The 27,447-nt window shown below is 48.5% G+C and overlaps 1 protein-coding gene across 1 annotated transcript in view; it reads right to left on the bottom strand.

Annotated features, from left to right (window-relative positions):
* Positions 1-20,667, bottom strand: part of GLP2R (glucagon like peptide 2 receptor) — a 49,431-nt gene extending 28,764 nt beyond the window's left edge. The window contains exons 1-4 of the mRNA XM_036338792.1: positions 20,479-20,667; positions 11,686-11,773; positions 9,630-9,734; positions 5,601-5,719 (exon numbers count right to left, since the gene is read on the bottom strand). Of these exons, the coding sequence (XP_036194685.1) occupies positions 5,601-5,719; positions 9,630-9,734; positions 11,686-11,773; positions 20,479-20,667 (501 nt within the window). The remainder of the gene's footprint in view (positions 1-5,600; positions 5,720-9,629; positions 9,735-11,685; positions 11,774-20,478) is intronic.
* Positions 20,668-27,447: the final 6,780 nt, after the last annotated feature.

The following is a 27,447-nucleotide window of genomic DNA, read 5'->3' as shown; positions in this document are numbered from 1 at the left end:
GAAGTCTAAAATCAGTTTCCCTCGGCTAAAATCCAAGTGGCAGATTAGCAGTCCCTCTGAAGGCTGCTGTGGGGTTAGCAGAGGCATGAATTCCCCAGCACATCTGGCCCGCTTTTCAGCAGACAAAGTGGGCTCCAAGAACCAGAAAACCAGCAAAAAAAAAAAAGGCATATACTAGTGGTAACAAGCTAAAAAGCTGTGTGTTAAATTGGTTAGACAAAGTGGTTCTCAACCTTCTGGCCCTTTAAATACAGTTCCTCATGTTGTGGCCCAACCATAAAATTATTTTCGTTGCTACTTCATAATTGTAATGTTGCTACTGTTATGAATCGTCATGTAAATATCTGATATGCAGGATGGTCTTAGGCGACCCCTGTGAAAGGGTCGTTCGACCCCCAAAGAGGTCGCAACCCACAGGTTGAGAACCGCTGGGTTAGAACAAGGGGATAGAGATGGGCACCAGCTGGGGCAGTTGGTTTTAACTGCACTCTGTTAGAAAATGTTCCTTAACTCTCCTCTAGATTCAGGGCTCTACCAAACCTGGCTACCTCTCTGGAGGTCTCAGAACACCCAGATAGTCTCCAGCTCACTCTCAGAACCAACTGGAGAATCTGAAGTCACTGAGATACCTTCATAAAATGCTTCGTAAACAGTGTGTAGTATGCACCCGCCAGGGAAATTGGCCTTCTCAAATATTGCTGAAAGAAGGGCAAAACAGTACAACCCCTGTAAGGGGGGTGGGATTTGGCAATATCTGACCAAAGTATATGTGCTTCTACCTTTAATCCAGCAATCCCATTTCTAGGAACCTTCCAAAAGATAGACCCCCATAGCTATGAACCGACATACATACACAAGGTTACTCCAGGCGGCATCATTAGTAACAAAACAATGGGAATAATCCACATGGCCATGGGAGAGTGGCTGAATAGACTACAGTAAGCATATAGAGTGGGGCACTTCGCAGCTGTGAAGTAAAAAAGACAGAGAACCATTTCTGGAAATTGATGTAATTTCCGGGGCACGTTATAAGGGAGAAAAGAAAGATGCAGAATAGGGTATCTGATATACTGCCTTTTGTGCAAGAACAATGGGGAAGTAACATATTAATATATTTGCTTAGTTTGGCACAAAGAAATGTAAAATATATATTACAATTTGATTTTAAAAAGAACTAAAGAAAAAGGAAAGAGAGAAAGGATAAACTAGAAAGTAATAAAAATGGTTACCTATAGGGAATAGGTAGAAACAGGGCTAGAGGCAGTGATGGAAGTAAGATTTCTCTGAATATGCTTTTAAACATTGCCAACACTTTATTTATTTTAAAAAATAGAGACAGAAAAATGAAAAAGGCACTCCACTAGTACTAATAGACACAAATGAATAAAACTGTATATCCAATTAATAACAGGACCACATAGAGAATTTAATTATTTCAAATATTATGAACATAGTACTCTAACCATGGGTTATAGTCTAAGGATATAAAGCACTTCAAAGAAATCTGAAACTTTACCAAATAGGTTAATATTTTTAGTGGAAATTTCAATATTAAGGTTGATACTATTATAAATATGTTTTTATTGATTTTTTTTTAGAGAGAGAAGAAGGGAGAGGGACAGAGAGATAGAAACATCAATGATGAGAGAGACATTGATCAGCTGCCTCCTGCACATCTGCTATCAGGAATCAAGCTTGCAACCCAGGCATGTGCCCTGACCAAGAATCGAACCCAGGACCTCTTGATTCATGGGTTGATGCTCAACCACTGAGCACACCAGCTGGGCTGGTTGAGACTATTTTATGTATATTGCATGATAAGGTAAATAAATAATTATGGTAATGTTATTAGAAAGCAAATTTTCACTGAAAGAAAAAAAGATATAGAATACAAAGTAATAAGGTAAAATCCTAAATGTTAGATTTGAATTAGAATTATCAATATGAAGCCTTGATTTTTTTTTAATGTTTTTTTCGAAGTCTGAACACTAAAGGTTCTAGGACCTTGTAGTAGTGGCAATGAGCACATCTAACACTGAGATCTTGGTTTCAAATACCATTCTTCCACTTAAAGGGCCCAGGATTCTGAAGAAACAGCTGATTTGTGTAAGATGGGCCTGAACCACCTTCTTCTGCCAGAAAATAAGGAAGTGCTCAAAGACTAATAGGATTATAACAAAAGGACTTGAGAGCCAGTTTGATGGGATTTCACTAACTAAATCTAGAAAACATCCTATATAATAAAAGGGTAATATGTATATTGACCCTAAATGCAGAACAACCGGGAATGACTGCTTGCTATGATGCACACTGAGGAACGCCCCCCCCCCCCCCCCCGCTGAGTGCATGAATTTTTGTGCATTGAGCCTCTAGTTTATCATAAAAACGAATAAGTCTAGATAGCCCTGGCCAGTGTGGTTTGGGTAGTTAGAGCATTGTCCTGTGCACCAAAAGAGTGCTGGTTCAATTTCTGGTCAGAGATCATACCTAGGTTGTGAGTTGAATCTCTGTTGGTGGCATGTATGGAAGACAATGTTCCTCTCATAAATCCTCTCTCTCTCTCTCTCTCTCTCTCTCTCTCTCTCTCCCCTCCCCTCTCTCTAAAAATCAGAAAAACATATCCTTGGGTGAGAATTTAAAAAAAAGAATGGGAATAAGTGAATAAAACAATCTCTAAGTCCATAGTGATATTCAAAAAAGGAGGGGAAGGGGAGGAGGTCTTCTTTTCAGGAGACTGCCATCGAGTAAATGTGGAAGGACTGATAGAGCTTGAATCCCCTCAAGCACGCGTCATCAATGGAGGTAGGACACTGATGAAGATGTGTCAGCAACAAGGTAAACAACGGTACCAAAGTAGCTCCTGCCAATTAGTGACTAAATCCAAGAGGAGAAATGTGCCTTTGCAATGGAGAGATCCTGGCCGTCACTACCTACGCTGTGTTAACCTAAAAATAGAAAGGCCTTTCAAAGTGAGATCCAAAGGGTATCTATTCCTGTCGCACTGATCCAGGCAGAAGCCTGAATAATGTTCTAATGAGGAGACAAAGGCAATGGGTACTTGTGAGGAAGGGCAGGTAAACATGGCCAGAGTTGGTTTTGTATTTTGTTCTTTTAAATATTTGAATTTTTTGAAATATGGCCTTTTGCAGAGGGGAGGAGCCAATGCCCTTGTCCTCACTTTTCTAAAGAGAGAAATATTTACTTACTGTCTTGGAAAGTGTTGTTGTCCCTGTCCACTCACTTGGGCCGCTGCAGACCTAAGTCCAGAGGAAGCAGCAGGCATCTCGGACCTGCCGGTGAATTCCTCCCTGAGGCCTGGGTTCCCGGCCTCAGCGGCACATGAGAATCACCCATTTAGCACCAGACCTGGTTCCTAGGCTCCACCACAGACCCGTTGACTCAGAATCGGTGACACCATTTCTTCAGTGTTTATTATGTGCCCACCGTATGCAAAGGCTTTTGTGCATCCCAGTACTAGGCCAAGGACAGGGTGGTGGCATTCAGAGAGAACTACGATTTGGTCATTGTTCTCAAGAAGCTTAGTTCAGGAGGGGAGATAAGAAAGACATACAATTTGTCTAATTCAAGCCACGCAATTAGCACCCGTCTGGTTCCTGGTGAAAGTCAGACAGATGCTTGAGATAAGCTGAATCCAATTCAGCCACAGGTATCATTTTAATACCATTAAGGGGTGTGACCTGTCACATGGTAACACTGTAAAGGAAACATCGAATTTTGTTAACTTAAGTAATACAGTGAAAAAGAGGTTTAGAAAGAATTCCCTGTGGATGAGGATCAAATGGAAGGCTCTTCACGCCTGAGAGGAAGGTGGTACAGACTTGGGAGAGCCCAGGGCACGTAACGCCCACCAGGCTCTACAGTCAGTGAGCCACAGCCCGGGGCAGGGGTGGGGTATGGTGTGCAATCTGCAGTGAGGGCAGAGAATTCAGAAGTGGTTGTGAAATATCTAGAACCCAGGACAGAGGAAAGGGCAAGGAGTCTTCCTTGTCCCCTGCCTCAAAGCTCCTCAGGGTCCGAGCCAACCAGAGCTTCCTGTTGCCCTTGACTCTGCCTTCTCACCACACCCCCAGCCTCCGATCATTCTGCTTCCCTCCACAGGAACCTGCAAATCCAGCCTCCCTCTCCTCTGCACCCCACTGCGTCCTCTCTCTGCCTGGGCTGAGCTCCTGCGATGGCTCCTGCCTGGTCCTCCGCCTCTGCTTCCAGTCTAGCCCCATCCCTGCCTCCCTCTCTGACCTGACAGGGCAATCCTGAAGCCTGCTCGGTGATGTCCCTCCCCTTTTAAACGGTGCTGAATCCTAACTCACTGCGTTGGCATCTCTAGGGACCTCCACCTTGTCCCTGTGCCGCCTGAGACGCTAAGCTCCTGGAAGGCGGTATCTGTCTCCCTCGCTGTTTAGCCCAGTGGCTAGTGCCCAGGAGGCATGTCACGTCTGACTGTCTGAAAGAAGCCCAGATGTGGCCCCAGACCTCTGATTCCCAAGCACCTTTCCCTCTGGCCATGCTGCCCTTTGCTCTTCACTTTGAAGGAAGGTGGGTGGGATGTGTACAAACAGGAGGTGTTTGGGGAGAAGAGCCGTGCCTGGGGGGCTGCAGACTAGAGTCCTGGAAAGAAGATGTGTGGGTGGAAGTCTGAGGCAGGGATTGGCTGTGCGCCCAATGAACATTTGCTGAGCAGCGATGGTGATTCACTGCCCAGTCATGGTGCTGGGCCTGGCGACAGAGGGGTCACTCCTACCCAGTGTGCTGACTAGGGCTCAGGTCCTCTCTGGAGAACCGTATGCCTACTAACAATTGTGTGTCTGTTTACATCCTCACAGCGCTCACGTGCAATAGATCCTACCCCCGGGGATGGATGGGGAGCAAAGTCACAGACAGGTGAAGGGTCTTGGTATGAAGAGCTAGGAATCAAAGAGTCTGGACAGGAAACTGGGCTGTCTGGCCCTTGACCCTCAGCTCAGAATCCGGGGCTCACTGTGTCCCTCAGGCCCATGCCCCGCCTGCTACCACTGAGTCCACTTTCTAAGGAGAAGGCTCCATAACAGAGAGGCAAACGCGGGAGCAGGTCAGAGCGTGATGGGGAGCGGTGGCCACTCTTGCTGGGGTGGCCACAGAAGACTTCGCTTTGAAGGAGACATTGACCTGAAACCTGGATGATAAGAAGGAGAAGCCGCCCGGCTGGCGTGGCTCAGTGGTTGGGCATCGACTCATGAACTAGGAGGTCACGGTTCCATTCCCCGTCCGGGCATGTGCCTGGGTGGCAGGCTCGATCCCCAGCGTGGGGCGTGCAGGAGGCAGCCGATCAGTGATTCTCTGTCATCATTGACGTTTCTCTCTCTCGCTCCCTCTCCCTTCCCTCTGAAATCAATAAAAACATACTTTAAAAAGAAGAAGAGGCCGCAAAAGAGCTGAGGAGAGGTGTTCCAGGGAGAGGGAACAGCAGCAAAATGAGTCCGGAGCAGACAAGCTGAGGGAAGGCTCTCTGTGTGGCCCCTAAAGCCAAGGGGCCATGGAGGGCCCTGGGGCAGGGCAGGGTGGTTGGGCCCCAGGCGTGTTCTCGCTGAGCCAAGGGGACTCACGTTTTTTTGGATGCTGTGGTTCTCAGAGCATTCGGAGTCATCCTGCCAAACTGTGCGGTTCGCCAGCGTCTGCCAAGCGCCTCGAGCCAGGCAGCGTCTGTAGGCCCTTCCCGGGTTCTCTGAAAGTAAACACAGCTCTGGGGGAAAGGTCGGCTCCCTGAGCACGTGGGGAGGCCCGCTCCTCCGAAAAGCCGTGGAAAATCCCAGGGAAATGGGACTTGTACTTCCCCTTGGGGGGCTCATTAGCATCCCTACTGTTTATTTGGGATGGAAAGAAAAACAGGAAGTCTCTACATTTCCTCAGAAGTCCTAACCCAAACTCTTCATCTTCTCCTCAAACCTGCTCCACCCACAGGTCTTCCTGCCTCCGTTGATGGGAAGCCCATCATCTTAGTAGGCTGGCCCCAGCCTGTTTCCTATCTGACATACCTTCATCTGGTCCATGATGTCTCTACCTCCAAACACATCCAGAATCCGACCACTGTTTTTCACCTCCTGCTACCACCCTCACTGGAACCACCCTCGTCTCTCACCTGGATTATTGTGACCCCTTCCAATACTTGTCAGCGCCTCCGCTATCATGGGCCACAGCCAGGCCAGCAGTCAGAATGAGCTTAAACATATGTCAGTCACATCATGGGACGCCTCACTCAAAGTCATCCCAGGGCACTCAGAAAACAGGTCAGAGTGCCAGGGTCTCCCACAGAGTCCTGCAGGGCCCGGCCCCAATGCTCCCTGGCCTAACCTCCTATTACTTCTCTTCCCCCTTCACTCCAGCCACAGAGGCCTCCTTGCTCATCAGACATGCTGCCCAAATAGTGTGCAACTTACACTCATCGACTCCTTCCCTGCTGAACACTCTTCCTCTATTGGCTAAACCCCTCACCTCCTTTAAGTTTTCGCTAAAACATCACCTTGTCATAAAAGCCCATTCCAACCTTCCCATCTCTTTCCCTCCCGTCTTAGTTAAAACACATCACATTCAAATACTCTCTATACTTTACTTGCTTGTGATGTTTCTTGATTATTGCTTGTTGCTGGAATATGAGCCCCACAAGGAGAGGAATTGTATTCTGGTTTTGGTCACTAATATGTCCGAAGCACTGAAAACAATGGCTAGCACACAGTAGGTCTTCAATAACTATTTGTTGAATGAGTGAATGACAATAATGTCACCTGACATGGTGTTCCACATCAGCCATAATTTCTCTGTGCTGGGGAGGCACAGACAAATGAGACACAGCTCCAAGTCAAGCAGGTGGAGGAGATGTGCACATACAAGTGTCACCAAGCACTGTAAAAGCTGAAGAAACTAAGAGGCCTCAGAAAGGCGGGAAAATTTGGAAAAATTTTCTAGAAGGATGAAAGCTTCAAGCTGAGGATTAAAGTTGGGTTTATAGACAGAAGAGTGTGGGCAAAGGCAGTGGGTGGGACTGGCTGTGCAGGTGTAGGGGGCTGGGAGTTGTTTATTTGGCTGGAGTGGAGACGGGAGAAAATGCTAGAGAGGTCAGCAGGGCCATGCGGCGGAAGGTCTTGAGCACCATTTAGTGGTGTTGGTGATGAGCCAGCATAATCCAATGTGCATTTTAGAAAACTCTGTGAAGGTGGTTGGAAGGGGACCGGACCTGAGGCTGGGACCAGTGAGGATGGGGGAGCAATAGCGGAGAGCAAAGATGAGCAGTGGAGGGTGGAGGGGGAGAGGGGCCAGGGGACTTGGCTACTAGCCAGATGAGGGATGTTAGGGGGGCCAGGTGGAATGGGGGATGTTTTTCTCTCCTCTATTTCCCACTCCTCTCTGTCCCTCCATACTCACTTCCCCTGATGACAAGTCTTGACTGTTCTACCACCGATATTTTTAAAACTCTTTCCTGTTCTCTCCAATCTCCTGCCTTTTGCCTGAACCTCTACCCTCACCGTCTCTTTTTCTGAGCCACTGAAGTAGCTTTGCCTCCCTGACCCCCTCCATGCCTCAGTCCAACAGCCACAGGCTACCAACATCATCTCCCCACACCACACATCTCATGTCCTTCTCATGCCTTCACACCTTCGGCAGCTCCACATAATCTTCTCTACAGAGGAAAGTTTAAAACCTTAGCATAACATACAGGTTCCTGCTTCATCCTCAGCTTTATATGCCCTTACAGCCTGTGCCCACTGTTTCAGCCTGTATCCACCACCACTCGGGCTCCCTTCTCATAGTACAATGCTCCCCTTCTGATCTTACCTCACAGGAATGCTTGTCCATCCTACTTCTCTAAGCCCCTCTGCTGGCTCCAGTTTCCTTTTACTGCAAGAACCCGTTTGGATTCTTAAGATTTAACGCACAAAAGGTTGAGTGGAAAAGCAACTTCCACCTTCTGCGAGTCACATTCCCCTTAGCACATTCTAGAAGCCCACAACTCATTTTTTTAAGCCTTAACTCCACTTCTTTGTAAGTTTGAGTTTGTGATCATTTTTTTCTCTTCAAGTGAATGGACCTCTGTTTCTAGCTCTCGGGAAGGAACAGGCAGATGGTGGAGCTGGTGGTGGTGGTCTGTTCCACGTGCCCTTGAGGAGACCACCCACAATTGGGGCCCTAAAGACGTGGAGGGGACCAAAGAGCTGGACTCAGTCTCAGCCTCAGCTCCCATTGACGAAGCACCTACTGTGTGACTGACTCGGTGCGTGCCTTCTCACTTATTCCTCAGGATGAACTTAGGAGTTGGCTATTACAGACAAAACCACAGTCGGAGGTCTCTGGCAATCTGTCAAAAGCCTGAGTGTAGAATAGAGGGAGGGGATCTAAGCTTAGAGCTCCTGACTCCCTGTGCTCTTCACTCATCACTGAGCTGAACCCTCTGGTCCAGCAAGCTCTCCAGCGTCTTTCCTTTCACCTTCCCTGGGCTGATTCCAGAGGACAGTTTCATGAGCACTCCCACCCAGAAATGCGTCTTCCTTGAAAACTCTCTCTTGCCCTAACCAGTTTGGCTCAGGGGATAGAGCATCAGCCTGCGGCCTGAAGGGTCCCAGGTTCTATTCCGGTCAAGGGCATGTACCTTGGTTGTGGGCACATCCCCAGTAGGAGGTGTGCAGGAGGCAGCTGATCAATGTTTCTCTCTCATCGCTGTTTCTAACTCTCTATCCCTCTCCCTTCCTCTCTGTAAAAAATCAATAAAATATATTTTTAAAAACAAACAAACAACAACAACAAAAAACCCTCTCTCTTTTCACCAGAAGCCTCAAAAAGTTGAAACCAAATTTTAACTGATGCGACCATTTCCTGGGCTGACATTCAGTACAAAATATCACCATCTCGCCTTCTCAGAAACCCATTCTCACTTTGTGTTGCCTGGAATTTTGTAACTGCTTATGTTTCTTGAGAACAGTCCTCAAGATTTCACGTGTTCTTAGATTTGTCCATGGTCTTCGGTCAAAGGCTATAGAATTCTAACCAGTCATTGTTCCTCCCTCCTTCTGGTGAAACAGCCAAGGAGCTGCTTGGTGGGGCAGGTAGGGCGGGATAGCATCCTGAAGTCCTAAATGATAATCACTTCCTTGAAGCAGGACCAGGGCAAGCTGAGGGTTAAACTCTCCATCCAAGTCCCATGAGGCTTAAAAACACCAGTTCCATAGCACTTCCTCCCCATGCTATTGCCAGGGTGGTTTTGACGTTTGACAAGCCGAGGTTGCATGGCTGTGAGCATCCCACCTTTCTCCCCCACCTCTTTCTCCTCTGCAGGGTAGTGACAATTCTGACCCTCACTGCAGCACATTCTGTGGAAGCCAGGCCTGGAACCTATCATTTCAAAGAAAAGAGGACTAGTATGTTAACAGAACATCCAGCACAGAACTGCAGGAAGATACGAGAAGCAGAGAGAAGAAGGAACCTGTATCACTGACAGGAAACCTTAGAAGGAAACCTTTTATGGGAGAAGAAGACTTGAGGAAAGCAGTTGGTTGCAGCCCTTTCTCTCTCTGCTCCCTGGCTGGTCTGCCAGGAGGGACCAGCCTTTAAGGAAACGGTCAGGAATTGGTGAAATGCGACATTACCTTCACTCCACCCAGGTAAGTATGAAGGGCAGGGAACGGAGACGTTTCCCGGAGAAGAATGAGGCCAGCATACATACCGATCAAAGGTTCCGTTACAAAATACGCCTGCAGAGAGAAGAAGGGGACAATGAACTGCGGTGCGGGAGCCTCAGGCCACTGATGGAGAGAGAGGCACTGGGAGACGAGAGCCCGCCTTCCTGGCCTCAGAAGCTGTGGTCACCTGCACAGGGGCCAGCATGGGCATCCCCCTCTCCAGAAAGGTCAAGGATGAGGAACAATATGCAGGCAGGATGCTTCATGCAGCCAAGCACTGTGGCTTTGTCTAGCCAACCTGACCTCTGGCAGTGGTCTCATCAGTTACGTCAATGTGTACGTCACGCTGGCTTTGGTTTACTTTACATGAACTGACTCTCACAGACGCTCCGGGTCAGGAGGACACTGGGAGATCCTTATGTTCCATAACTTACTAAATACTTGTCAAGCCTTCACCAGTTAGATCCTGGAACACCCTTACTGTGACATGTGCCAAAGGACCGGTAGATATAAGGGCATCTGCAGAACTGAAGGCTTTTGTCAATCATACTTCTCCATTTGAATACTAATCTGTAGATTACTATGAAATATGTGGGCCATGTCAGGCTCACGGGATGATGTACATCGCAGTGCTTGGTGATGAGAGGCGACAAACAGAAGCCTCAGACTCATAGGCCTCCCAGAATCAATTGAAGGGGTTTCAGGGTGGACCCCAAATGTCTATTTTGCAGGCTCCTCATTTCTGAGAACCAAGCACCATCCCCCACCATCTGCTCCTGACTAGGCTAGATCTCAGGGTGGACAGCCAGGGCTGCGGGATCCTGCGAGCGCAGATCTGCCAGGTATGAGCTGGCGCAGGCACCTCGCGGACAAGGCTGCCAGGGGTCAGCACCCCATCTGTGTGAGGCGGTGCTGAGCGGCTCAGAGCGTGGCTCCAGGTGGAGAGCACCTGCTCCGCTTTGACCTCGGAAAGCGGTGCTCCCCAAAGGGAGATGCTTCCTGTAACAGGTCGAGCCTCGCCTGCTGCCTGCCTGGGCTGATGGAGTCAGTCCAGGGAGAAGCCGGTGGCTTGCAGGTCGGCACTGCCTTTGGGTCAGGAAAATGGACAGAGAGTTTCCAGTGTCTGTCAACCTCCAGGGCCTGAATGACATGATCTGCAGGAAGCCCAGAAAACAAGGAGCTTTCAGCCACACTCCCCGGCGCTCAGAAGCAGCGAGCCAAGGCTCCTTATTCTTTTTATTTTTCTTACAACAAAAATCTGGACACACCCCAAGAGTCAGTATGTGGGCAGGAGAGGCCGTGGACTGACCAAGCTACTAGCAAATTTGCCAGAGTGCTCTGAACCCGGTGCAGACCTAGATAAAAGAAATGCTGTGATTCAGTTACCACCCGAGACTGAGGACCCCCAGTCCACCCAGAACACACTCAGTAGAGTCCTTGGTTAATCTCTGACAGTTGCCCAAGTTTTGTGATTGGGTGGTGAGTGTGCTGTGTCAGATGGCTTTTATCAAAGATGCCACAAGTGTATGTGTCCCATCTCACATGCTCTTTTACTATGAGAGGTATGTGTGTGTGTGTGTGTGGGGGGGGGTCCTCCCCTGGAACTGTGTAAGCCTTTGTGACCGTCTGACCAACTGAGTGTGGCAGAAGGGACTTCTGAAGTTGGGTCATAAAATGAGACCTGACCTGTGGTCATACGTGCCCTTGGGACCCAGCCAATGTGCTGTGCGGAAGCCCAGGCCACACGAAGAGGGCACGTGGAAGTTTTCTGGCCCACATTCCCAGCTCAACTCTCAGCTGAGAGCTGGCATCAACCCGCAGACATGGGTGTGAACAAAACTTGAGATGATTTCACCCCAGCCTCTGAGTCTTCCAACCACACTCCAGACATTGTAGACCAGAACCAAGCCATCCCCAATGTGCTCGGTCTGAGACATAGCAACTGATTATTCTTATTGTTTAAAGACACTAAGCTTTGGGACCATTTGTTACACAGCCATAAATAACTAATACGTGTGCTTACCGGAAGGTTGTTTGAGTAAGTCTCTCAGGCACTTCTCTCTGTACTGAGCCCACTTTCGAGTTGTCTCCTCAAGGAGAGATCCTGTAACCTGAGCAGAAAACACTGTGTTGACCCCTATCTAGCTGCAAGCACAGAGGTGGCCTTGTCATCGTCTCATACCATGATTCTCAAACCTTCCTGCTGAAGTGCCCACCGTGGCCTGCACCAAGAAATAGAATTTGTTTGGCATCTTATGTCCTATTTAAAAGATACATATGGCCCTGACTAGTTTGTCTCAGTGGCTAGAGTGTCAGCCTGTGGACTGAGGAGTCCCAGGTTCGATTCCGGTCAAGGGCATGTACCTTGGTTGCGGGCACATCCCCAGTAGGGGCTGTGCAGGAGGCAGCTGATCGATGTTTCTCTCTCATGGATGTTTCTAACTCTCTATCCCTCTCCCTTCCTCTCTGTAAAAAATCAATAAAATATATTTTAAAAAAATAATAAAAAATAAAAGATACATATGAATTTTACATTTACTCCATAATCTAATCATGGTGGTTTTAATACAACTATGAAAAGTTTTTTTTTCAAAGTCTTTAAGAGAGGCTTACATTTCCAGAGGATGCAATATGCTCATCCTGAATTTTCATACCCTACCAGACAAATAGTTGCCTGCTTCGAAGACCATGCAGGTGTCAAAGAGAGGGGCGGCACATGAAGAGGGCTCAATCGTGTGTCAGAGAAGGGCCAGAGGACTTGCAGGGGTCTGCACCCCAGGCTCAGTATCCACCTCACCCCCCCCCCCAGCCCACCTCAGTGCCTGTGGGTCCAGAGTCGAAGACATTGAGCAGATAGAAGCTCTGTTATTGAAGGTTTTGGGATTTTTTTCTTTCTGACATTAAACTATCTCATCCCGTAGAACAGTGATGGCGAACCTATGACATGCGTGTCAGAGGTGACACCCGAACTCATTTTTTGTTTGATTTTTCTTTGTTAAATGGCATTTAAATATATAAAATAAATATCAAAAATATAAATCTTTGTTTTACTATAGTTGTAAATATCAAAACATTTCTATATGTGACACAGCACCAGAGTTAAGTTAGGGTTTTTCAAAATGCTGACATGCTGAGCTCAAAAGGTTCGCCGTCACTGCCTTAGAACCTTAGTTATACAGAATATACTTTTTGGGCCTTCTTGGTGATTGGATTATCTAACAACTTCTAATTGTGTACCACTTCTTTTGGTTTTAAAAGGGGATTTTTCTTCTTCAATTTACTCATTTTTATTGAGTAGTTGTTTTGTTCCAGGTTTTATATCAAGGAGGAATTGAAGGGGATACAAAATGAGTAAGACACTTTCTCTGCCCAAAAGGACTTAGAACAGTGATGGCGAGCCTATGACATGCGTGTCAGAGGTGACACGTGAACTCATTTTTTTGGTTGATTTTTCTTTGTTAAATGGCATTTAAATATATAAAATAAATATCAAAAATATAAATCTTTGTTTTACTATGGCTGCAAATATCAAAACATTTCTATATGTGACACGGCACCAGAGTTAAGTTAGGGTTTTTCAAAATGCTGGCACGCCGAGCTCAAAAGGTTCGCCATCACTGACTTAGAAGCTACTAAAGATAAGACAACCACAGTGGACCCTTGAACAACACGGGCTTAGGGTTCCGACACCACACCCCATGCAGCCAGAAATCCATGCAGAACTTTTGATTTCCCCAAAACTTAGCTGTCCCCTGGTGTCTGCAGAGGACTGGTTCCAGGACCCCCTGCAGATGCCAAACTCTGCAGGTGTTCAAGTCCTCTAAATAAAATGGTGCGGATCAGTGCATATAGCCGGCCCTCCACATCCTCATCTCCAGACTGTGGATCAAAACAGTGCAAATATTTATTTTTTGAATCCACATATAAGTGGATCCATGCAGTTCAAACCCATAGTGTTCAAGGGCCGACTGTATGTATTAGCCGGCATACAAAGTCAAGTGACATTCATACCCTGTCATCCTCTGCTTCCCTAGTGGCTCAGTGCTGGCACCATTGTCGTCTCAGTCACAAACCGGAAACCCGGAGCTGTCCTCTGCTCCTCTCTTCACCTCCACGTTCTGTCCTCCAACATTTCTGTCCAACCCTGCTTCCCATTTCCTCCACCTCTGGCCTGGTGCCACTGTCTCCCCTTCCCACTGTTCCAGCAACAGGTCCGCAGAGCAGACTGAGCACAGAGCTCTCTTGCTTAAAGTCTTGCCCTCCTGGACTTGTTGACTCAAGATTTCACTCAGCCACCCAGTCCCAAGGCTCTCAACCCCAGTCCTGCTCTTTCATGACTTCGCATCTTTGCACTTCCCACAGGCACTCCCTCCACCCTCGTCTTCACCTGGCTCGCTCTCTACTCATCTCTCAAGGTTCCACTCAAGCCTAGTGAGCCCTGGCCATACTTGACCACCTCTCTCACTGAAGTCTTGAGCTGGTAAGCCTTCTTTCCAGTGTTTTTTGACCCCACACATGACTGAGTCCTATGGCCCATCACATTGTACTGCCATCAGGAGGCACCTATCCATCGCTTCCACTACCCCATACATTCTGTGAGGGCTGAGATATGCCTTTCATCTCTGAGTACAAGGCCCTCGCACAGGGCTGGAGTTATTGTCCTCATTCTCCCACTAAAGAAAGAGAGGCACAGTAGTGGGGTGAGGCAGGGCAGGGGGACATGAACATGGAATCTGGGCTAAGATCAACCCGGTAATCAGTTAGTTGGCTTTGAGGCTTTGTCTCCTCTCACGAGGATTACCAAACTCACATGCTGTCTTGGCTGGGTAGATAACCTGAAAGAATGAAGTAGACGGGTGCAACAACAGGGAGTGAGGAGCCATTGTAAATTGGGCAGATACTCCACCTAAAGGTATTCAAACACACACACACACCCTAAACAAAGCAAAACCAACAAGCAAAAAAAAGCACCCATGAAACAAACAAACAAAAACCACAACTCTTATGAGCTTAACCAGTACCCAGTTTTCACCTCCTGAGTAATTAGTCCAATCTATACCCACCCTCTGCCCAGCTTGCCCCGCCCCCAATCTTATAGCATTCATGATCATGTGTGTGAGTAGTTCTTTGCATTTCTTCTAAAGAATCACAGCCAACTTTTTGAAAAATAAATACGGTCATTATTAGGCTAGAGGGTCCCAAACTTTTTCAATTTCTGGTGCCTTTGGTGTCTCAATAATTATTCCAGGGCACCCCTATGCTGAAAGAAGTATCTAAAGTCCCTCTTATTAAGTAGGTAGGTCTAAACAACTTAGTAAGTACTTAAATCCTAACGACTTAGTGCCCACTGGGGATCGCACTGCCTCCCAAACCTAAGACTCAGACTGGACACCACCACCTTTGTTCCACATTGACTTCTGTGCAGTACTTGCTTTTTATCACAGCAACTTCAGAAAACCCAGCTTTGCACAAATACAACATCATCGAAAGGAATGCAGCATGATATAATGTTGAAACCATGAACTACCTCAAGCTAGTAATTCACACAGCGTCTGGCAGATGTCATGGATCACTGCTCCCCTCAAAAAATTAAAATATCTGTGCACCAAGGAAGCATAACAAAATGCGGAGACAAAGAAACAGGACAAAATTGTCAATGGAAGATATAGAGTTCAGAACCACACTTTTAAGGTCTCTCAAGAACTGTTTAGAAGCCGCCGATAAACTTAATGAGATCTACAAGAAAACTAATGAGACCCTCGATGTTATATTGGGGAACCAACTAGAAATTAAGCATACACGGACTGAAATAACGAATATTATACAGACTCCCGACAGCAGACCAGAGGAGCGCAAGAATCAAGTCAATGATTTGAAATGCGAGGAAGCAAAAAACACCCAACCGGAGGGGCGGAATGAAAAAAGAATCCAAAAATGCGAGGATAGTGTAAGGAGCCTCTGGGACAGCTTCAAGCGTACCAACATCAGAATTATAGGGGTGCCAGAAGATGAGAGAGAGCAAGATATTGAAAACCTATTTGAAGAAATAATGACAGAAAACTTCCCCCACCTGGTGAAAGAAATGGACTTACAGGTCCAAGAAGCGCGGAGAACCCCAAACAAAAGGAATCCAAAGAGGACCACACCAAGACACATCATCATTAAAATGCCAAGAGCAAAAGATAAAGAGAGAATCTTAAAAACAGCAAGAGAAAGAAACTCAGTTACCTACAAGGGAATACCCATACGACTGTCAGCTGATTTCTCAACAGAAACTTTGCAGGCCAGAAGGGAGTGGCAAGAAATATTCAAAGTGATGAATACCAAGAACCTACAACCAAGATTACTTTATCCAGCAAAGCTATCATTCAGAATTGAAGGTCAGATAAAGAGCTTCACAGATAAGGAAAAGCTAAAGGAGTTCATCACCACCAAACCAGGATTATATGAAATGCTGAAAGGTATCCTTTAAGAAGAGGAAGAGGAAGAAAAAGGTAAAGATACAAATTATGAACAACAAATATTCATCTATCAACAAGTGAATCTAAGAATCAAGTGAATAAATAATCTGATGAACAGAATGAACTGGTGATTATAATAGAATCAGGGACATAGAAAGGGAATGGACTGACTATTCATGGGGGGGAAAGGGGTGTGGGAGATGCGGGAAGAGACTGGACAAAAATTGTGCACCTATGGATGAGGACAGTGGGTGGGGAGTGAGGGTGGAGGGTGGGGCGGGAACTGAGAGGAGGGGAGTCATGGGGGGGAAAAAAGAGGAACAAATGTAATAATCTGAACAATAAAGATTTAATTAAAAAAAAAAGATTAATAACAAGAGGTCAGGGGGTTTAAGAGACCCCTCCTTTCATAGGGAGTCTTCTGGATGGCAGACAGGGCAGTGAGAATAGGCAGGACTCAAGAAAAAGGGGGGAGTGTGGCTCAGCCTTTGCTATCCCCCCAGGCTAAGCTAGGTGTCTGTTATATCTCCCACAACACAGTGCTGCTTTTTGGCATAGTGCTGTTAGAGCTTCTAATGCTACATTTATTTGATGATTATTGATTAATAGTTTTATACTATATCATGCTGTGGTAGACTCAACAATGCCCCCACCCCAGCCAAAGATGTCTATATCCTAATTTCCAGAACCTGTGAATATGTTGCCTGGCACAGTAAGAGGGACTTTGTAGGTATGATTCCATTAAGGATTTAAAAAAAAAAAAAATTAAAATATCTTACAGCACCCCTGTGAACTCACAGCAGTGCCCTGGGGCACCTTAGCACACCATTTGGGAACCCTGGGATTAGCCAAGAAATAATGATGATGGTGATATTGATGATGAAATAATTGGCATGTATCCCTTGGTTTCTGTTTTTAATGAATTTTGAATCTCCATTAGTAATATATCTCCCTGTGAATGGCCCAAGAGGCACGATGAAAGTTTATTAACACATTAGGATGTTTTGCATCCTAGTGGGGCCATAAGTAACTTTCTATTGCTTTTACAAGTTTAGCAAAGAAGTTGATAATTAAATTGTAAACTTCCAGAATCTTCCAAGTCACAAAAGTAAGACCTTTCTTGGTTAAAGGCCTGTGTGTGTTCTTGGGGACCTCACTGGGACCCGGCTGAGGAAGAGACAATAGAATCAGTCCTTTATGTGAGATGTCCCTGGATTAACACTCCCCATCCCCTGCTCTTTGCCGTGACTAATGGCTGTGCTCAAAAACAGAAAAAAAAAAAAAGGCAAACCATGAGAAACACTAAAACACTGAATTTGGCCAGTCTCAGGGAGCCAGACAAGCTCAACTGTCTTCCCAGGTGCATGTCCTAAGACACAAGAGGCAAATCCAAGTTCAGTCACAGCCAGGTCCAAACAGTAACGAGGAAAGCAGGTACAGGAGTGATGCTTCCTCTGGAAAAGTCCAGCGCAAGTCTGGTTCCTCTTTTTCTTGCGTAGGTAACAGCATTAGTGACTAATTTGGCTGAGAAGGGATTCAGGGAAACGTAACATTCTTCTGTTGACTTGCTTTAAGTACATCTTCTAATATTATTTGTTACAGAAGGAATATATGTCATTGTAAATAAAATTAAGTTACAGATAAGCAAAAAGGGAGAAGATAAAATCACAATGTTATTACTCAGAGGATATCATCTCTGCACACGGGCATCCTTGTTCTTCTTTTTTTATTTTAGCTAAAAAGGAAATTGTGTTGTTCTGTGGCCTCTTTTTCGCTAGAAGATATATTCTTCTAAAACGACCATTTTAACAGGTACGATCATTTTCTGAGGATGAATGTGGTGTAATTTATTTTTAAATTCTCTAGCTTTGGACATCTATGTTGCTTTAGCTGTTTGCTAATATAAATGATGCTGTAATGCAAATACTCAGAGTTAAACACTTGAGCACATCTTTATTAGGAGAAATTCTTTGAGTTGGAATTTCTGGGTCATAAAGTACACACTTTTAGAGGGTTTGATAACGTACTGCCAAACTATCAGCCTCGCAAAAAAAAATTTTGACCTAAAAATATGTACCTTTTTACAATCCCATCAGCCATGTGTGAAAGAGTCTTAAAGAGCTTGTGTTTTGATGCCCAAAGCAACTGCTAATTGGCTTAGATGAGTTGTAAGGAGGGGGAGGGGGAAGGAGGTGACAGAATTATTTCTCTACTTGAATTTAGAAACAAAACTATCCCTGAGAATTTCTCAGTAAGTGGATTTTTATGAAGACTTCCTGCCAGACAACACACCAGGGTCATTTATAATCCACGCAGGGAGAGCATCTCCAAGCAAAATTCAGCATGGAAGTCCGCACCAGGCCTTGTAATGTAAACATGTGGAGAAGAATATGGGCTTTGAGATAGAACCAAGAGGAGGGCCATCAGGATTACAGACACACTGCCGGACAGACAGAGGGAAGGGGCTCTGAAAACAGACTGGGTGGTGGAGTGGGGAGGGAACATGCTAACAGGCACGTGAGTGATATGAACGCTGGGCGAAGGGGCGGCTTTGTAGTGTCATAAGCCGGCCTGAGGCCCCACAGAGTCTGCTGTTTTAGCATATAAATATCCGTATGCCAGCGGCTTGCAAGGGATGCTGGGGAAGAAAGAGCGCATTTCCTCAAGCGCCCAGTGGCTCCACGGCTCACGAGCTACATGATCACCGGTGATCATTTAACTCCTGTGAATCTTCATTTCCCCATCTGTAAAATGGGCTCAGTGATAATCCTTTTCTCAGAAGCTCGGTGTGGGTTTGAGCAAGGTGATTAATGGTAAGTGCAAGTTCAACAGTGCCTGGCACCTCAGAGGCCATCAATGCATAGCTGTGGGTAGAAGGTGAAGAAAACTAGATAATTAGCTGGATCTATTCAGTTTTACTATGAGATAGAGAATTGAAGCAAGGGTGAGGGTTCTGTGTCAACCTTCCCAGTGGCCCTGCCACTAACAGATTATGTCCTGGGGTAGGAGGCAGGCTTCAGCCACCTGCCTCTCGGAAACGTTCTGGACACTGACCACGAACGAAGCTGCCACCAGGCCAGGCTTCCAGTAGACCACGGAGGGGCTAGCGTCTGCAGTTTGCTACGAGGGCTGGACATCAGCTTGGAGAGAACTGGGATGCACGAATTTGGTCGGGGTGTCCTGCCTGCCTGGTCCTGGGCTAGCACCAGAGAAAGCCTGGTCGGTGAGCACATGAGAGCTGGCACCCAGTCCTCCCTCTAGGGGGCAGCAGGGGTTTAGGACTCAGAGGTGCCTAGGGACCAAAGGAATACGAGAACATTCCTCAAGGCCCCTCTTTACTCAGATGAATGGAACTGGGTTCCTTCACATCGCAGCCCAGTCTAGCAACGGAACCTTGAAAAGGAAGGAGCAAAGATGCCAACTTCTTGGATGAGATATAAGACAAGCTACCAGAATGCCCAACTGAAGAGAAGGGTTACATACGTTAGAACACTTCCTTGGAGCCCTTAAGCCTCATGCATGGAGCTACCTGTACTGACGTGGAAAGCGTTCAACCTCCCCGAGACTCAGTTTCCTCATCTGTAAAATGGGATTAAAGAACTCCCCTCACAGGGCTGCTGAGAGCCTGGCACCGCACCTGCTGCATGGTAAGTGGTCAAAAAATGTTAGCCTGTGTTATTAGTGTATTTTGTTAAGAAAAAAAATGCAGATTACAAAATAACAGTTACAATTAGATCCCGTGTTGTTGTTTTTATAAAGAAGATATAAATAAGTGGTAGAAGTATGAGCCCCAAAATGTGAATGAGGGTGACCCCTGGGTGGTGGCATCACCGTGAGCTGTCGTCCGTATTTATCCTTCTTTGGATTGTATAAGTTTACTTTTTTAAACAATGAACATCCTATATTTTTATAATGAGAAGGAACGAAGGAAGGAAAGGAGGAAAAAAGGAAAGAAAAGATCAAAAAAGAGCTACCCACTCAGCCTACATCCTCACATGTGAGAGGATGATAGAAGCAGACAGACAGGAGGTTATATGCAGCGATCTTAAATGCTACTAGTATTTAGAGTTCATACCGACGTGGGGAAATGCTTCTACTAGGACGTAAAGGGGAAACCAGGATGCAAAATGTTTTCTGCATCATAATCTCAGCTGTGTGAAAAATGCAAAGAGAAAGGATTTGAGGAAAATATGCCCAAATATTCACAGTGACTACCTCTGGATGCTAGGATTAGATTGTCTTCATACTGTCTTATATTTTCCAAATTGCCTACAAGAGGCCTAGATTGCTTCCGTAATCAGAAAGAATGTGCCACTGATAATAATAACAACAATAATAATAAAAACTGCTCTTACTTGCTTGACGGAAACCAGAAGCAGCAGAGCGAGGAAGGACCGCGCAGGGGACTGGAGAGAGCGCTTCCCACGGGAGGGGAGAGAGCTGGCCCCCGGGGAGGCAGGGCTGTGGGTGGGCAACGCACGGACCCCCGGCCGGGGCCCCGAGGTCCTCCTCCGGGGCCCTATCCTGCTGGGTTCCGGCCTCATCTTCCTCGCGGCACCCTCACAAGTGCGGGCACATTTGTCTGACGGTCCAAGATGTACCGCAGGCAGCCTCCTGTCGCATCCCTCCGTGTCCAGCGAGGAAATGTTTGCACAAAGTCTCTCCACACGCGTCAAGAGCGTCTGCACCCGGCTAGACCAATCTACTGGCTCTCCCAAGTTTCTCATCAACCGTAGCTCAGCCCCGTCCAGCCCCCCCCAGGGCAGGGAGATTTTTCCCAGACCTCCCCAAGTCAGCTGTGTTTGCTGGGACGTCCTCTGCGGAGGTCCAGGAGGAAAAGCAAGGCAGCCCGGAGGTTCCACCCCCGAGGCCTGGCTGTGGCCGCTCGGGTTCGAGCCGCTGAGGCATGGCCGGCAGAGAGGATGGGCCTCGAGCCAGCTCCTGGTGGGCATCTTCCTGATGGAGACATTTTTGGCTAAGGCGTTGGGATGGCCCAGGCCGGGCTGAGCCCAGCCTCCGAGGTTGTCCAGGCCTCCTTGGGCCCTGTCTGTGCCAAGACTTCACAAGAAACAGCTGCCCGGCCCAGGAGAGCAGCTCCTGACCCAGGACCTGAAGCAAACACCCAATCGGTGATCCAAGTTCTGTCTGCGCGGCGGCAACGCAACACGCTGAGAAGTCAGCTGCGCCTCCTGGCATGGCCCACGCGTTCCGAGCACATCACGCAGCTCCCCTGGCAGACCTTTCTCCGGAACACGTGAGCCGTCACTTAGGACTGTATTTGTGCTTCCCCATCACAATTCACTTTTACAAAGGCTTTTCACCCAGCATCCTATTCATTCGTCCCCACGATACTCCTGTGAGGGCTGCTATTTCTCCACTTGACAGCTGAGAAACTAAGGTTCAGAGACGTTAGGTTATTTGCCCAAGGCCACACAGCAGTAAACAGCAGAGCCAAGATACCTCCCCAGGTCCTCTGACCAGTCACCTGGCCACAGCGATGTGGTAAGTTGCCTTATCTTACCCTAACTCTAGGCAGTTCCATTTCTCTAGTGGTCTCATCACCGTGCCTCTGAAAGGCTCTGTGTGGCCCTTCTCACCTCACCTCTCCCAGCCTAGCTCCCAGCATCCCCCGCCAAGTCCTCCCAGCCTCTGGAACTGGAGGCCCAGTGGACCACATCCTGACTGGATGAGATGCAGGTCAGCAGGAACTCATCTTGGTCAGCTTATCTGCGTGAGTAAATTCTGAACAGTTGGAGAGAAGCCGATGAGCAACCCCTCATAGAAATCCTTGCGAGTCTTAGGAACTGCCTGTGGCAAGATTTTAATCCTTAGCAACGAATGCTCATAATGAGCAGAGACACACACCCTCCCCCCCCCCCCCCCCCCCCCACCCCCCCTGCCAAATGGACTCTTTTAACGATGTGGCCTCTGGCACCAATGTGGTCATCTCTTGGGGACAAAAGAGAGCAGGACGAAGTGACATAGAGGGAGCAAAGTGCCCACATGGTTGGCTCCGGTCCTTTTGCTATGGTTGTACAGTTATCCTGCAACTGCCCAGTTAAGGCTGGCTTCCAAGTGGCGTGCTGGCAAAGAAAATGCCAGCTTGGTAAGAATCTTCCATCTAATCTCTTTTTCTCAAAAACAACCTTTTTCTAGAAGGTGGGGACACACATGGCTTCCCCCATCCATCGACGGATGCCATCTAGTGAGAAAACTTGGTAAACCAGATGCTTGCGGCTCCTGGGCGCCTGTCAGCACACCCTCAGCCTTTAGCAGCAGACAGGACAGAGCACTGCTGGCAGCCCACAGGCGCTGCCTTTTCGCCCACCCGCCCGGGCCGGTCCATGCTCAGTAATGTCCGAGTGTCTTCAGGAGGTGCCGCATATGTAATCGAGAGCCTGCACGTTTCAGATGCCACAGGAATCTTCCCCGACTCTCCTGCCCTCGCTGCTCCATGAGTGCCCTCGGCCCAAGAAGCAGCGTGAGCCTCCCTCGCGCCGCAGTCCTCCCTGCTGCAGGGCCCCACTGTAAGGGCATGAGTGACGGGCCAAGGGCTCTGCCTGCAGCCCTGGGGGCTCTAGGATCGGGCTGAATTCTGCGCCCATGTGGGGTGGGGCGCCCTCCCCTGTTCTGCACGGCACCTGGGCCTGAAGCAGGCTGCCTGCACCTCGAGTCTCTCAAAGCCCATCGAAGAGGAAGTCCCTCCTTGTGGGGCTGGGCAGGGAGCCATGCCGGCCCCAGATTCCCCAAATCCAACGCTGAGGCCCCTGCTCAGTGCAAAGGGCAAGGGTGGGGAGACTATACCCAGAAACCCACCCAAACCCCCCTGATCTTCCCTCAAAAGCTAGCACCCCCCACAGTAGCCAAAAGGTGGAAACAAGCCACCTGTGCACCAGATGAACGGGCGAACAAGACGTGGTCCGTCCACTCTGTGGGGCATTACTCAGCCTTAGAAAGGAAGGAAGCTCTGGCAGGAGTCAACTCGGATGGACCGTGAGGACAGTATCCTACGTGAAAGAAGCCAGTCATAAAAAGGCAAATTCCACTTATACCCAGAGCGATCAGATTCATAGAGACAGAGGGTGGTGTGGTGGTGGCTGGGGCTGGGGGAGGAGGATGGGGAGTCAGTGTTGAGTGGGTACAGTGTCTCAGTTTCCCGAGATGAAAGTTCGGGGGAAGGATTGCACAATGTGTATTTCACTACAATGGAAAAAACCGGAAAGCCCCCCTAACCTCTACGCCCTGGGGAGCACTGTGATGGAGCGCACCCAGACCTGTGCATTCTCACCAGGCCCCTCAGGCTACTGCGCTCACTTGGATGCCCCAGGCTGGCATGCACCGACTCCCCGGGGAGCACCACGGAAGCCTGTGAGCTGCCCAATGGCCGGGCTGGGGAGGGTGGGCACCACGACCAGGAGGGGAGGAGGGGCCACTGTTCATCCTACACTGCACACCTCACATGGGCCACGAAGTTTCAATCGCACTGAACGTGCATGCCCGCACGTGGTATTCTGTGGAAGAGCCACACTCAAGGGGCCAAAGAGCAGGATGTGGCTCTCGAGCCGCGGTTTGCCAACCACTGCGTTAGGGAATTAGGTGGATGGGTGCTGCTCCCCGTGACCTGGGAGAAAGGACTTCTCCTGGGCAGGGCTTCAGGAAAGGGTGGGACCGGAAACCTCGCCTCTTAGGCAACAGTGAAGCCATGAGACTCCGGCCGGACCAGACGCAGCTGCAGGCTGTCCACCTGCAATGGGCACATGCCTTGTCTACACAACACTGTGAGGTGGGTGATAACGGCCCCTGGCTTCCTGATGAAACAGCTGGTACCAGGAGGGGGCAGGGGCTTTCTCAACTTCCAACAGGGACAAAGCACAGCTCGGGTCTGAGTCGGGATCTTCCAGGCTCTGTCTCTAGCGACAGGAGTTCCCTGGGTGCTGTTGTCACCCTGGACTGCTCACCACACCCCCACCTCCTCACGGATCACACACGAAAGTCTTCCATATGTTGTCGGGGACACACGCTGGAGTCCAGGGAGGGTGGTGTTCTCAGTGATTCGTGGACAAGGCCAAGTGCTGTAGAAATAATGTGTGGAGCCCTTTCTGATTTAAGTGCATCTCATATCCTTGATGTCCAGCCAGAAAGTGAATTTAATAAGCACCTTGCTGGGTTTACTCAAAGATTACTCCGCAGAGATGCCTGTCCAGATATTCTTGTAAAATTAAATAAAAATAGTTTCAATAGTCAAACAAATTTGGAAAATGTCGCCTATTACATTTTCTTCTTGGGAATTCTCAGTGCACATTAGTCCATTAAAATATCTGAGCCCTAGCTGGTTTGGCTCAGTGGCTAGATCATCGGCCGGCGGACTGAAGGGTCCTGGGTTCAACTCCACTTAAAGGCACATGCCAGGGCTGTGGGCTCGATCTCCAGTAGGGGGCATGCAGGAGGCAGCCAATCAATGATTTGCTCTCATCATTGATGTTTCTCTCTCTCTCTCCCTCTCCCTTCCTCTCTGAAATCAATAAAAATATATTTAAATATACATATATATGAGAAGCCCCACAATAAAGAAACCTGTTACTGTAACACACACCAGTACTTCTCCACATCTGGTGGCCGTAGGAAAACTGTCCATGTAAAACATGGGTTAATGTTCTGCGAGCCGTGTTCAGTGGGGCGCTCTTCGGAAAAGGCTGAGAACAACAGACCCATGTTTTTGATTGCGAAGCTGGAGGTAGAGCGCCCCCACTGAGGACCGTACATCCCAGTCCTGAGGGAGGAGACGTGGAACTCAAACTCCTTCACTCTGAGCCCAGACTTGCCTGGTCCCCAAAATACCCAAAACTTAACTGAAGGGCAATTAACTGTCTTGTGATGATCAACAAACGTGTTTGTGTCCAGCAATCTAAAAAGCCTCCATCACATTTTTACTTGTTTTCTAATACACGGATCATCCAGGTAAACAGGGTCTAAACACTGTTATCATTTTATTAAGAAGGAATAAAGGAGGCCATCTTCTCCAGAATGCCTTTCCCCCCGAAAAACATCACCACCTCATGTGCTACCAGATGCCCCTACAGCAAAATATTTGGAATTAAATTTTTTTTTCAAGATACTGACTAAAATAATAGCAAACATATGAGAGAGTAAACGTAAGGTACACATCAGAGGATGCACATAAATGCTTACAGTGGCCCTGGCCGGTGTGGCTCAGTCGGTTGAGCATCATCCCATGCACCTGAAAGGTTGCAGGTTCATGCCCGGTTTCGGACGCATCCCTGGTAGGGGGCATGCAGGAGGCAGATCGGTGTTTCACTCTCATGTAGATGTTTCTCTCTCTCTCTTTCTCACTCTCTCCTCCCTTCCTCCCTCCCTCTTCTTTCCTCTCTAAAAATCAACAAAAAAATATATATATTAAAATGCTTACAGGAGGTGGTAAGAAAAGGGAATGAAACGGGGCAGGCAGGGAATGCCAACGACCTTGAAATCTCACCCTCCGATAAGGGGACAGCCTCTTGCTCAGCTGAGCCTATGGCCATGCGGCTTGTACGTTCGGTGTCGTAGATCCTCTGGCTTTTCCGGGAAGACGTCTGGGTTTCAGGTGGAATTCCCCGGCACCTTGAGAACATCGCAGGGGCCCAAGACAGCCTGTGCGCAGCCGAATGCAGCCGGGCCGGGGGCTGGGGGTCACTGCACTCAGACACCTGTATTTTGTCTGATTTCTCAGGAGGGCCGGGAGACTGGGAGGTGAGTGTGAAGGAGCCTGAATGGTGCTTTAGAGAGAGAGGTGAGCAGGAGTAGGAAGCCAGGGAGAGCTGGCCGTAAGGACCCAGCCTGAGCAGGGAGGCCCTGGCTGCGCGGAAGGGGCTGCTGGATATGTTCCCTCTGAACCAACTCCATCTCGGACCCTGAAAGCTGACCTTCCCTGGGAACCTTCACCTGAGTGCGACCTCAGGACGGCCTCCGCACAAGTCACCTGGAACGGCTCTGCACTTCCGTCCCAGTACCTGAGCCCCATTAAAGGCACCTCCCGCTCCACCCTCTGAAACAGACAAGTCACTTACACAAAACGTCCTGTCCCTCAGGCAGTGAATCAGCCCACGAAGTGTGTTGATTTCTGATTCTACGCTGCTCTGCTAAACTCAAAAAGTTTAAGGACGGGGGCGCCTGGGCACCCCATAAACGGTGGGGGAACAAGCAAAGGAGGCAGGACAGAGGCCACCTCCGGGGACTTGGCCACCACGTCCAGGCTGGCTGGCCGCACCGCGTGTCTGGCCAGCCACTGCCGAGCGCTGTAGCACCCGCCACTCTGGCTTCATGGGATTTGTCAAGGTTTTTCTTTCTAATCCTGCTGGCCTTGTTCAAAAGGACGCCACTTCTGAGGATTGTGGGAATTAAGGGGTCATTATGTCTAACTGTTTTCGCCCAGGCTAACCTCACCCTCCTAAGCTATTGTGAATTCTCTTCATCTCCTCCGGGAGCCGCCACGCTCTCTCTCTGCCCTGCCCCTGGCTCTGTACCAGGCCCCTGCTCTGTGTTCTGATGACAAAAAGGCAGCCTCTTTGGAAGACAAGACAGACCCGTAGTCATCCGTGCACTGCGTAGAAAGACAGCAGGTGGTGACAAAGAAAAGGCACTGAGGTCTCAGATGAGAAAACCCAGTTTCCATTCCTGGCGCCCCCCCCCAACCTGTTTGAGCCCGGCCATCAGGTCTGCAGTCCATGGACGTTTGTACGTGCCTCTCCTATCAGTAGTTAGACACAAAAACAAGTGTAAGGCCGTTCACAAAACACTCTCCCGTTGGAGGACTTTCTTCTACCCATTTTGCAGATGAAGAAAGCGAGGCTCACAGAGGACTGTGATCACTGAGTGTGGCAGAACCAGGCATAAGAGCCAGGCCTTGGGCTGTAGCTGCCACATTCCATCCCCGTGTCCATCCGTTGCTCTCACTTCCGGCCTGACTCACCGGGTTGTAACGAGGATCGGATGAGATGACGTGGAACAAGGGCGGCCTCAGCCCACGTGTCCTGTGAGCGCTGGGATTTTCCCGGTGCTGCGGGGACCTCTCTGGTAGCACTCAGGGGCAAGGACAATTTCTGGCTGCTGTGATCATAATACTGCCACTGCTGTAAAATCAGAGAATCCACCGGGGAAAATGTCCGATGACATCAACCCAAAGTTAAATAAACAGCTGTGAGGCCCCTGCAGCTGAGGATTAGCAGCTGGGTCCCTGACTCCGGCCCGCAGCCCCCGGCGGTGCACACACCCTCCTCCGGCCATTCGTGTGGACAGCTCTGTGACAGATGAGTTCCTGCTGAACATGT

This window comes from Myotis myotis, unplaced genomic scaffold (assembly GCF_014108235.1).
Source record: "Myotis myotis isolate mMyoMyo1 unplaced genomic scaffold, mMyoMyo1.p scaffold_m19_p_17, whole genome shotgun sequence".
Classification (NCBI taxonomy): domain Eukaryota; kingdom Metazoa; phylum Chordata; class Mammalia; order Chiroptera; family Vespertilionidae; genus Myotis; species Myotis myotis.
The sequence above is the reverse complement of the archived record's forward strand: the minus strand, read 5'-3'. Positions and strand labels throughout refer to the sequence as shown.